At 47.7% G+C, this 12,686-nt stretch overlaps 1 protein-coding gene across 1 annotated transcript; it reads left to right on the forward strand.

Annotated features, from left to right (window-relative positions):
- The first annotated feature begins 529 nt into the window (after nt 1-529).
- Nucleotides 530-9,467, forward strand: LRR1 (leucine rich repeat protein 1). The gene is made up of 4 exons (XM_075753136.1): nt 530-847; nt 939-1,037; nt 5,078-5,805; nt 8,455-9,467. Exons 1-4 carry the CDS (start codon nt 668-670, stop codon nt 8,705-8,707), a joined length of 1,260 nt encoding a protein of 419 aa, XP_075609251.1. The 5' UTR covers nt 530-667; the 3' UTR covers nt 8,708-9,467.
- Nucleotides 9,468-12,686: the final 3,219 nt, after the last annotated feature.

Raw genomic sequence — 12,686 nt, forward strand, 5'->3', positions numbered from 1 at the left:
TGCAAATGAACACGCAGGAGGATTTCTGGTAAAACTTGTGTTTCTCTGTGGCATACCACAATTGCAGAAATTGCCCAAAAGATTTGTCAGTGGTGCTAGGCCTGTGGCACAGAGCCGCCTCTCCTGGTGAACTGCCACGTCCTGCCTCTGAGGCCGGGCAACCCGCCTGCCCTGCTGTCCCTCACACCCTGGCCTGGGCACCTGGCTGCTGCCAGCACGGGCAGTGCGCCGCACCTGGTGTCAACCCTGGCCACCGAGCCGGGGGGCTTCAGGGATCAGCGTACCCACAGGGACGCTCCCCCGTGTCCCCTCACGCCCACCATGCCCTCGGCTCCCCCGGGTCCCCTCACACCCGCCGCCGTCCTCGACCCTTCCCGCCGAGCCGAGTCGGCCGCCTCCTCCAGAGGGCGCCGGCGCAGAGCCCCGCGCTGAGGGCCCCTGGCTCGGGCTGCCCGCGGCTGCCGGTACCGCCGCTCTCCCTTTCCCGCCTTGCCAGCCCTTTCGCCGGGCGAATCCGTGCCCCCTGGCCGGCGGCGGCCGGCGGGCGGCCGGCGGGTGTCAGTGGAGCCAGGCATTGCGGCGGGCGCTTGTGCGCGGAGAGCGCGGGAGGCCCCCGGCGCCGCCCGCCCCCTGAGCGGGCCGTTGGTCGGCGGCGGGGCAGGTGGCGATGCGGCTGCAGTGTGAGGTGGAGGTGGTCAGCCGGCTCCTGCCCACCTGCGGGCTGCGGGGCCGCGGCCGCGGTACCAGGGCGCTCCTCTCGCTCGGCCGCCCGCCCGGTCGGGCGCGGGGCGGCGGCGTTTACCTCATGGTGTGCACGGCGCGGGACCGGGTCGGTTCTCGCTACAAGGTGGGGACGGTGGCGCGGGGGGGAGGGAGACCGGACCGGGGCGGGTCCCCTCGTCCCGCCGCGGCTGCTGAGTGCCCTCTGTGCCCCGTAGGTGCAAGAGAACATCGAGCGGTTCTTCACCCGGTTCGTGGAGGAGGGCAAGGCCACCGTCCGCCTCCGGGAGCCCGCCGTGGACGTCTGCCTCAGCAAGGTGGGTGCGGGGGCCGCGGCTGGGCGGCCCGGGAGGCGGACGAGGAATCGGTGCCGTGCCCGTGCTCGAAACCGAGCGGCGTGTGGAGGCGGCTGGCCGGGGTCTGCTCCGCGACCGTGCTGGACGGGCCCCGGGGGGTCCCCAGCTTCTTTGCTGGGCTGTGTTCTGCTTGTCCCTTCTGCTCCCTCCGCAGAAACAGCAGGAGCGGAAAAGCCCATTTTTCATGGTGTTCTTCGTCATTTGTTTAGAGAGAAGCAGCTTTTTTCATCTCTCTGATGCAATATATTGCGCTTTGGCTGTAAATTCTATGAAACGGTTATTGGTTATAGTCTTTCTAATGAAAAAAACTGGAGAATACGCTTGTCTTAGTGGACAAGCAGTGTGCCCGCTGTGGTTTTCAAGCTGGAGACGCACGGATGGATCAGCGATACAGGCACCATCTCGCCTTAACGCTTAGCATTGGACTCAGCAATGTATTCATGTGCAATTCATAGGATATTTGGAAGCTATTTAATAATGCTAAATTCACCCAAAAAATCACACACCACCATTCAGTGTTTATGTTGGGGTTTTTTCTCTGCCCATTCCACTAATCTTTAGTAGCCTTGTAGAAGAGGAAAGCAAGACAGCTTTGATAAAACCTTAGATTTAGAATGTGTAAATAAAGGCAAATAGCATTGATTATTTTTGTTTGTTTGGGAAATCACTTTAACTTTCTGTTGCAACTGTGATTCTTTGGCCTGAAGGAGATCCTTTAATAATTTCAGTGATGTCAGTCCGAGCAGCTGTAATCATGAGTGGTGAAGCTTACTCCTTCGCACGCAGAATGCTTTCTCAAAGGGCCTAAGGAGAAACGCAGAGGGTGTGTTTAAACTGCAGCTGCAACAGGCGCTGAGAACAGTTTTGCCTGAGTGGAGTGCAGCTCGGGGCAGGCTGCAAGGTCTACTTGAGAAACAAGGTGAATGAATCTGTGCTCGGGACAGTGACTTGCTGAAAAGAAAACAAATATGACACAGCAAGAAAGAAAAAGCACTTACTGTGAATAAAACCAATAACTGAATATAAACCTGAATACGGTTGTAGCAGCCCAAGAGTTTGCAGAATGTGGCGCAGGACTGTGGTGATCTGGAAATACCTTGTTTGTGCAAGAGTGAAGGCTATGGTGGTAAGGAAAGCAGGCTTAATTTGATGAAGGGAGCAGTTTGCCTTACAGGGTTAAATGGAAAAGAATCAATGTATGTCCAAATCCAATTAAATGACGTTTTTCTTGTCAGCAGCAAATGTGCTCTGTATCTTGCAAAAAAGAAAACTTGTGTATCTTGTGTTAGATCCAGAATAACTTATTGTTCTACATCCTTTACTCCAAGTATTTCTGCTGAAGCGTGAAAAGTCAGAAAGTTTTATCTTGGAACAAAGGTACAAAAGCAGGCCTGTTGTGACGGGACCTACTAGTAGTATAAAATCAGAGAGCAAAAGGTCTGTGTCTTAGTGCTACAAGATCTGATTTAGACCGCTTACAGAGCCTGTAAGGAAACTGTGCAACAGACATTCTTTCAGTGTGGGTAGTAATTTAGTTAAGAACTACATATCTTGTTTTCTGTATGAGAAGATAGTTCCACAATGTTGTTAGACTGAAAAGAAAGTCTCAACCAAATCTAACGAAACAGGAGGTAGAGTAATGGCCAGAGTTGCTCCAAGGAGGCTAGATCCTCGCTCCCTGTTTTAAGCATAAGGCTTGCCCTCATACTGTCAAGCTGCAGGGCCAAATCTGCTAAATTCTTCCAAAGCCAGTGATACTATGTATTCCTCTGAAATGCTCCAAATCCAGAAACCCGGTTTAAGATGATTGATAACTTTTCTGTAGTGTTTCTGCTAGTCTTTCATAATTTCATTACAGAAAGGCTTCTTAACTCTCAAAGACAGACAGACACTTTGTAGAAAAGAGATTTCCAGGTATGACTATACCGATTGCGTGCAGCTACCATGCAAAACCCCACTCTTTGTACTCTGCTAGGCGGTACAATTTGCTGCATTTAGCCACATCAGAAATTGAGTTGAGAAACATTGGGTCTGGAGCATTCAACCCTGGAGCAAAAATAACAAAGTCACTGTGGGTTTGTTTTGTTGGTTTTTTTTTTCCTTCAGCAAGCCTGTGCCTGCTGCGTTGCACGCAAGGTCTGAAATCCGTGTAATCTCCGATTGCCTTGTCATCATTCATTTAGCTCTGAAACAAGAGACTTGTAAGGCATCAACGCAGATTAACCTCTTTTCCCAACATCTTTTCTGCGGTTGAGACTTCAGGCTTGTGGCAGAAAATTGCATCCTGAGCACTTCCAACTAATTCTTTGCTAACTCTTTGCTTATTTTCTTAGATGTGTCTTAGTATTTTTCTCAATGTATTCAAGGTTTCTCAACAACGGGTTTACAGATACTACATTACCTTTATGAAGGTGTTGTGGAGGAAATCTGTCTCAAGGATTCAGAATACAAAGTACTCTTATTTTCAAGTCACGTGAACAACGTAAACTTATTCTCAACATCCTAGATAGAGCTTTTGGCTGCAAGAAATGGGTATCTGTTGTGTCTCGTGCTTTGAGATCAAAGAAATACTGGCTGTAATTCAATTCTAATGTACAGTTATTTTTTTACTTGGTCTTTACAGATCTGGAGGGCTTTGCCTCCTTACTTCCAAATTTAGTTAGCTACTTATTACCCTTGGAAATGTGACGAATCTGTAGTTAGGAGCCCCACAGCTAAATCTTTTAGTTAGATTGGCTGAGATAATGAACACTGGTGGTCTTGGATAACAAAGGTTTTTCCTCATCTCTGGAGGATATCACAGCAGGAGTTAAGAGAGTAGATGTGCATGGGATGATTAAGACCAGTCATTAGATTAGCAATGCAGTCAAGTACGTTTGACCTTTATTATCTTTATATCACATCAGCATCCAGAAGTTTCCAGGATCGTTGCTCTGTTGTCCTAGGTGCTTATAGCATATTTTGTAAGCTAGTTCTGGATGCTCTACAACTTGATATAAACAAATACATTTATTAGCAAAATTGTCTTTCAGGTGCAGAAATGGGTGTCACTAGGCTTGGGCAAGTTACAGCTGGGAACAGAGTGTAAACCTCTTGACTCTGAGCCGTGCCAAAACTCCAAGTTTGTTCTTTCCTGCAATGACAGATGACTCTGACTTGTATGGATGCATCATGCTTTTTATTTTAGAAGTTCCTTTATAGCTTAATGTCTGTCAGCTGCACTTCAGCTTGAGTGGAGACTTGCTGGAAAATTTAGAAGAGAAATATTTGGTCACCCTCCTATTCATAAAAGTTAATTATATCAGTACAACAAATGTATTGCAGCTTTCTGGACCTTTATTTATAATATAGGTCATCTGATACTCCATTAATTTGACTCTCTGTCCTTACTGCCATTATATTATAGCCCACCTAAAGCAGAATTGGTCAGCTCTTTGCAGAAGGACCGCAAATAATTATCCTCTTGTTTGATGCTGGCACAACCAAAAAGAGCAGCGTGTGTGACCAGAAGCACTTATTTAACCTGCCTTGAAGCTTTGTACCCTCCTTTATGTCAAATTTAACCTCATCTTCCATCCTTTTCCTTCCTCGCAGCTTTCAGAAATGATTGCCTCAAGTTTTAGATCTCGGATTTCCCTGTGTGTGTTTTTTATAAGCTGTCCTTTTATCAGGTTGCAGGTTAGGAAGATCACAGTGCATCAGGCTTTTTTTCTGTACTTTATTTTCAGCTGTGAATTCCATGCTTTGTTCCTTTTCTGAGTAATGCAGCACAGTTTGTTTGATCTAGATTGTTCAGAGAGGTCGTAACTTACCATTCAAACTGTATGCCATTTGTTCTTAAATACTGTAAACAGCATGTCACCGAGTTTTTTCCCTTTTCCATTTCATTGCCCTGCTGAGTTAGTATCTCCTGGTACGTGTACAAAATAGTTCAGAAAGTGTTAGTACAAATGAGCACAAGAATAATGAACTTTTAATTCCACATTTGTGTCTCCCTGTAGGCAAATGCCAGCAATTTAAAGAATTTCCTTTCAGCTGTGAGACTGGCTCACCAAGGGACTGACATAGGAGCTCTCCCGCTCTCAGCTTTGGTACCGGCAAAGACCTCGGAAGTTGAAAAACCCAAGACAAAAATGATCATAACTTCGAGAAGGGACTATCCTCTCACCAAAAACTTTCCTTACTCCCTCGAACATCTCCAAACCTCGTACTGCAAACTTGCTCGGATCGACATGCGTGTGCTTTGTTTGAAGAAACTCCGAAAACTAGACCTAAGTCATAATCATATTAAGCAGCTGCCAGCTACTATTGGTGACCTCATCTGTCTTCAGGAGCTTAATTTGCACGACAATCACCTGGAGTCCTTCAGTGGGGCTCTGTGCAACTCCACCCTGCAGAAATCTCTTCAGTTCTTGGACCTCAGCCAAAACAAAATTAAAGCACTTCCAATTCAGTTTTGCCAGCTGCAAGAACTTGTTAATTTAAAGCTTGACGACAATGAGTTGATTAGGTTGCCATTCAAGATTGGCCAGTTACATCATCTACGCTTTCTGTCAGCAGCTCGAAACAAACTTCCTTTCTTGCCCAGTGATTTTAGGAAACTCTGTCTTGAGAATTTGGACCTCTTTGGAAATCCTTTTGAACAGCCTAATCCACTTGTTCCCAACATTCAACTGAAAATACCATTGACTTTATTAGAGTGTGCTGCAAGAGCAACCGTAAATTACAGGTAAGAGTAGCACGACAGGTACACGTGCACCTACTCTGTTTCAAATCTGTCAAGTCTAAACTTTCCCGACTTGTTTTTTTTTTTCCTGTCAGTGGCTACTGCTTTTCACTTATTAAAAATCCGAAGTTTAAAGTTGCTTTGAATTCCACTTGTAAAATCATCCCTTTGTTATACAGGATAACACAGTAAATTGGTGACTTGGAAGTATTTAGAGAAAGCTATAGACTGAAATGTTTTTATCCTCAAAATGGGGACACCTTAACAGAATATTCTTGCCCAGCCACGGGAAAAGAGAGTCAGTTCTGCAAACCCTGAACCGCTACTGGCAGCCTGTGTTGAGGAGCTTACATGACAGTGGATTTTGTGGCACAGATCATATTTTGTGTTGGAAATCTCTAGCTCGGAAATTGCTTTCAAACATGGTTGCCCTTCATCTTGTGCTCACATTAAAGCACACTAAAACCGTGTGTAAACCCCATCAGCCTGTCCCTATCTCTTCCCGTGTGAGAATGGTGTGTTGGCAAAAGGTTACCTTCTACCATACAGCTCCTAGTCACAGACGTGGATTGGTCAGCCTCTGCTTTAGATGGGACCTTACCCAAGGTGAGTAATGCTAGGAAGGCACTGCCAGGTGGCTCCTCAGAGGGCGAATGTCATGCTGGAGTTGGTGTTAGGCTTCTCCCTACCTTAGTTTTTCCTTGAGCTCTTAATTCCCTTTGGTGTTGGAGTGAGGATGGTCTGTCTTACGCAGTGAAGCCCAGTTCTGAGGTAATTTTAAAGTGATTATTTCACAGAGTAAACATCATCCTTGCCAGGCTGCTGTTTATTATCAGTTTTCTGCTCTTCTCCCATGCCACTTGGATAGCTCTGCCTGCATGCCACTGCCCGGGATCCTTTCAGTACCAGTTGCTGCTACTCCCACCCTTTGCTGGGTGGAAAGGGAGCAGGAAGATTTTTGAAAAGAGTCACTGGCACAGCAAGGGGGTGAGAGACAGACCTGAAGTGTTCCTCATCCACATTCTGTGCCCATTCCTGCCTTGGGGGTGGGGAGCGCCCCGTAAACCTGGGTTAATTGCTCAGATGTCTGTGCTAAAGGTGTCCACAGGCATGCAGGGCACACCCTGGAAATGAGCTGAGCAACCATGAACCAATGTTCTGGTTCAAATCTTATCCACTTCTGACCTTGCTGATTTTATTAGAGTAATTAAACTCCACGTGTCTCCTTTCCCAACTTTATATAAATTGCAGTCATTTTTATATTATTAAGGCATGTTTTTTTTTCTAGAGAATATCGGCCTTCAACACTGGTCAGGTTTTGGTGCTCAGTTACATCACCAGACTACCTAAGGGTACCTAGTCATTCACCCAGCCCCTGGCGCCCATGCAGCAGGCTTTAAAAAAAAAAAAAAAAAAAAAAAGGCATCACACAGAACAAAAAAAAGGCTTTCTGCTCCAGGAATCTGGGTGAGACATGGGGCAATGGAAACAGTCCCCTTGCCCACGGGTCTGTAATTATTAGGAGACAGCATTGGTCAGAGCAGTCCTGGTTATCTTAAATCGAAAAGAAAAAAAAAAAGTCTAACAGGCGGGCAACAGACATTCTGCCTGATATTTGTCAGAGGTGAGAATTAACAAAGAATGTGAAACAGGAGTGATGACGGGCTGCAAAAACCTTAAGAAAGGAAAAAATCAGGAGGAGGGAAGACACAAAAGCAAATATTTGGAAATCAATCTTCATAGTAGCATGCTGGGCAAGTACCAGAGCTGCGATAATGCTTTTCCTGACCGGAAAAAAGGATGTCCTGAAATTGAGGTGGTGAAAAAAACCCCACAGGAGTCTTAGCTGTGTGAATGATGGTATGTAGAAAGAATTGGGAATGTGTAGGTGGAGTCGGGATGTGAGTCAGTGAGACCTATTCTGTGAGTCTTGAGTGACAGCCGGGCACGTGATACCCACACTTTGAAGTTAACAGAGTACTTCAGGGAAATTATTTATTTGGTACCCCAAACACAATGCTGCTCTGCAAATTTAAAAAGAAGCAATTCTTGTTCCTGTCTCTGGATGTCGTTATTGACACGATGGACAAAAAGAGCGGGTATACTAAGAGAACCTTAATTTATTGCCTGCAATGTAGTACTACTGTAAAGAGCCTCATTTTATCTCCCATTTCCTCTGGATATCGTGTTTTTACACTACTACCACTTCCTTATGTTAGAGAGTGAGGAGTAAATTGTGGGTGTTTCGTCAGGCCAGGATGAAGTACGGTGATCTTCCTGGCTAGTGTGAGGGAGGAGCAGATATGTACTCAGTTGTCTCATTATTCTTAATCTTCTTTTTAATTCTCTAATTCTCTATTGTTGTGATACAGGCTGTTATGATTTGTGTGAGCTCCCTGGTTCTTGTTGCAGTGTCTTCTGGTGTCCAGGTCCTTAGGGGTCGGTAACACGGTTGCACATTTTTAGTGACTCTTGGAAAGCAACATTTAATTCCTAACCTGTCCTATATCGCAAGTGGCAACATTTCCAATTTGCCTTGTCTATGATCTCGGAACAGCGTTTCTTCCAACTGGTGCATATGGCATGTCACTGCATTTGAGTGACATCGGTTAATTTTGTAGTGAATTCACACTTGTTCCTCTTGTTCAACAGAATCCCTTATGGTTGTCACCTCCTTCCTTCTCACCTTTGTGAAGATCTGGAAGTGGCTAAAACATGCCAGTGCGGAAGTGCCTGTCTGAGCAGCTTCATTCAGATCACGGTGACCATGAACCTCCATCACGTAGCTCACACCGTGGTCCTCGTGGATAACATGGGAGGTACGGAAGCACCCGTCATCTGCTACTTCTGTTCTCTAGACTGCTATTCCCAGTTCCTGGATAGGTACCTGCAGAGCAACGGGTGACCGGTATCAGGTGCAAACGCTCTGCCTGACGTTCTGTCCAGCGACGGAGGAGCCTGAAATTGTTTTCTGCTTGTTACCCACACGTGCTGTCGTAGGGCGTTTGCTGCGGATAGCAAACATCAGTCTTGCAGTGAGGGGGCATGGTCAGCCTGATCCGGTGGCCTGACTGTTCCCCCATCGCTAGAATCTCTCTTTGGTTGGAATAAAAAGCAATGCTTAGCTTGAATGAATCTTCCCTAGAATGTTTTTTTGCTTTCTTTTTCCTATTACTGTGACTTGTTTGGAGTATCATGACAGTTTTCTTTGTTTCGTGGAGTAAGTGGTTTCTTCTTGCTAGGAGGGGGAAGGTGAGCTTATATCAAACTGCTGTGCTTGCTTACACTTGAGGCCCTGAACTCTGCCTATGGAAGATGACTGTGTTGATTTTATCACTGGACTGGACTCAGGTTCCCTACTTGTCCACTGTAGAGCAACTTGGTAGGCTGCTGTGAGAAGAAATTACGGTGTGAGCAGTTCTAAACTGGTCATGTAATTCCAGGTGCTTCTTTTTAAAAAGTTCTGTTATAGCATTCTCACTTCAAACGGGGACCAGCATCGCTGGTGTTTTACCAGAGCAAATGTTTTTTTGTTTTCTCTCTTTGTTATACAAGAAATGTCTTTTTTTTAAATATGTGACCTAAACTTTGTTTCTTAACTCTCACATTTTAAAGATTCTTGAGTCGTTCACGGTGTCAACTTATTAAATTTTGAAACCCTTCTACGTACATGTGAATTGTATTTTCTCTGATGAGTTTTTCATCCAGTCTATTCTAGGAATTAGCTCCTGGCCTTTTTCCTGGTGACGATATGAAATACTTGAGAGTATCCATGCACCAGTATTTCATGTCTTGTGAGCTGGTCCGTGGCTGGGGCATTGAAACAGCGTGGAACAAAAGTCCCTTGGGAAGTCTTTAGGCATCGCATGCCCTGGAACATGTGATGGCTTGAGGGGAGCGTGTTACAGCGGTATTGGCTGCCCAGGAGTGAATTGCACATCTTGCATCTCTTCAGGTCATAGATAAACACAGCGCTGTGGCAATTATATGTAGTTTCAATGGGAAAACAAGACATCTGTAGTTTCTGAGTGCAGAACTGAGCGAGGCTGGGCTTCAAGGGACCACTAAACGCAATGCACAGCCTGAGGGAGGAGCAGCCTGAAAGGGCAGCAGTTTTGGAAGAAGGTATGGGCTTGCAGGTATCGTTTAATGTCTCCTACGTGAACATAACCTTTATCCGCATTTTAAAAATCATCAAACTCTCCACTAATCTGAGACATTCACAGCAGAAATAAATATTGAAGCACACCTACTGAAGGGCTTTGCTCTGACAAGGCCAAGGGACACATTTTCCTGAGGAAGAGGAGCCTTTCTTCTAGAAATACTGAGTGTCATTAAAACTTTCTGCAAATGTCAGAATAACTTGACTGTGTTCTCTTCATACGGTATTTGTGAAACAGTAACTTTTAAGCAACTATAGGAAGATTTGGATGAATCATTCCTTATATGTTGCTCTTCAACTACAGAGAACTGGTGAAGGAGGCGGCCAAGCGTGCCTGTTTACCTCCACACCGATCTTCAGAAAGCGCTGCAGAGCTGACCCTGGGAGGTTTTAAATAGTCGTATGCTAATGCGGTTGTAAAGGGAGAGAGATCTCGTCCTGATTGCAGCAGCCTGAGGATTACTCATTTGGAAAAATACCTTTTAGGTGGAGTGCATGATTAAGAGCAGGGGAGTGGAGTAGACACAGAAATTTGGCCTCCTGTGGGAGTCCTCAGGAATTTTAGATGCAGATGTGTGGGTGTCCGTGCAGTGGCCGAGAGCCTCCCAGAGAGCCAGCTGTGCTGGGCGGAGGAGGAAACCGCACCTGCGTGGCGCAGGAGGGGAGCAGCCTGCCGGGAGGGGTAGGCTGCGAAGTCCTGTCTGAGCCCCGCTGCGCTGGGAGAAGGGAGCAGCAGGGGGGGGAAAGGCCAGCGTGAAGAGGAGGGCGGCCTCTCTGGGCGTGAAAGGAGGCCGTGAACTGCAGGAAAGGGCTTTTTGTATGGGAATGTTTGCTGTCAGCTCTGCACCTACTGCTGGGTTTATTTTAATCCCCCGTGTGTACGCTGGGGTGCCGTTATCTCTGAAGCAAATGTCCTCCTCAAAACTAACTTGGCTTCCCTCGATCCTCTGAAACTACAGCAGCTGACGCAGCGTTGAGGAGGGTGGTCGGGTGCCGGAGCCCTGTTGCGCAGGGCTCCTTCCCCAGCCATCGCTGCGGTAGCACCAGAGCACCTTCTAGCAACGCAGCGACGTACCCAGCACGCTGTGATCTCGCCATCTCCACGGAGGTCAAATGTGCAGAGGAGCTTTCTGAACTCCCTGCTTTCCCACCGTCCCTCAAAAGACGAAGACAAGGGAAGTCTTGTGCAGCCACGCAGAGGGGCTGGAGGGGTGCTCAATATCCCCAAGTTCCCTCAGGAATCCATTCCAGCCAACTTCATTTTCTCAGTGCCTTGCAGTCGGCACAAACAAGCTCCCTCCGTGCTGCAAAGCATTTCTCTCAGCAGGGCGAAGTTCTCCGATGGCAGCGAGGTGCCTGATGAGTTAGCTGGGGTTGGAGTCTCGCCGGCTGCAGAGGGATGAGCGGCCGGGGCGGCTGCTGCAGCGCTCCGTGCTCTGCCGAGCCGACGCTGCCTGCCGTCAGCCAGCCAGGAGGTGGCAGAGGAGCCAACAGCCAACGCCGTTCTTCAGACGAGGTGAAGCCAAAGCAGAAATCGCCCCGTTCAGAAGCATCTTCTCCAGCGCCTTGCCCTGCCCGCCAGCAAGACAGCTGTGGCGTCTCTTGGATCCCCTTCAGCTCGCGCCGGGCTCATCTGGGGAATCGGCAGACTAGCAGGTGTGGACACCGTCGCAGGCGGCAAAAGACGGGCACGGTTCTGTTGTCCGACATCGCACGCGCGGGAGCACGCGTGACCCAACTGCTGCGCCCAGGGCTTTTTGTAGAGAACATGTGACCGGGCAAAAATTGTTCTCAAAAGAAACTATCCTACCTCGTCTGTTGTACTTGTGGGGAACTCTGTAGGGCCATTGGCGTGGGGTTTCCTGTCTGTAGCGACACGATCTGATTGAATCAAACCGACTCTATTGCAGAGCCCAGCCTCTCTCTTGAGAGAGAAAAATCTTGAAAATCGTTTGTGCCCAGGTGATTAAAAGAAACTTGCTGAATTAGGCAAACCTCAGCTGTGGTCAGCAAAGGTCAAGCTGTGAAACTGTCGTTAAAAACGTGTCCTAAACATTGAAGCATCGCTCCGGTCCCTTCTGTTAACATTGCGCCTGAGAAATTTGATGTTTCCTCAGAGCTGAGTAGTGTGGGGCTTAGTCTCATCAGATTAAAGCAACCCACGGCTCTTGCCCGGAATCGGAGGGCGCTGTCTGATGTGAGACGCTTTTAAATGCAGTTGAAACCTGGACCTCCCCCTCTCGCCTGGGGGAAGAAGCCTTGATGGCAGATCCCGATTTGATACTCCCGAATGCTGCTGCAAGCTGGGCTGGCGGCAGACTGGATCATTCTTTAATTGGCGCGATTCTGCTGCGCTGATGCCACTTTGCGTTATCCCAGCGCTTTGCGAGCTTTAACGCGTTTCTCCGTGCGCTGCCGGTGCGACAGGGAAACCGTTACCCCACCTGGACGGTGTGTCAGTTGCCGGAGTTTTGCCCGCGGCTGTGCGAGACGTTAAATCTGGCTCTGCGGAGCGCAGGCTGCCTTCTGGGGGCAAGAAATACTTAAAATTATGGAAACGAGTATTGACGTTAACCCAGACTGAAAAATAAAACACCCCCCAAGCCTGCGTGTGTCGGTACCGCGCCACCGTGAATCGGGGACGGCTGACAGGTTTGGAAAGTTTTGTGAAGGAAAACCGGCGCGATTTCGGCGATCACAAAGCGGAGCTGCGGGGGGTAGA

This window comes from Balearica regulorum, chromosome 5 (genome assembly GCF_011004875.1).
Source record: "Balearica regulorum gibbericeps isolate bBalReg1 chromosome 5, bBalReg1.pri, whole genome shotgun sequence".
NCBI lineage: Eukaryota > Metazoa > Chordata > Aves > Gruiformes > Gruidae > Balearica > Balearica regulorum.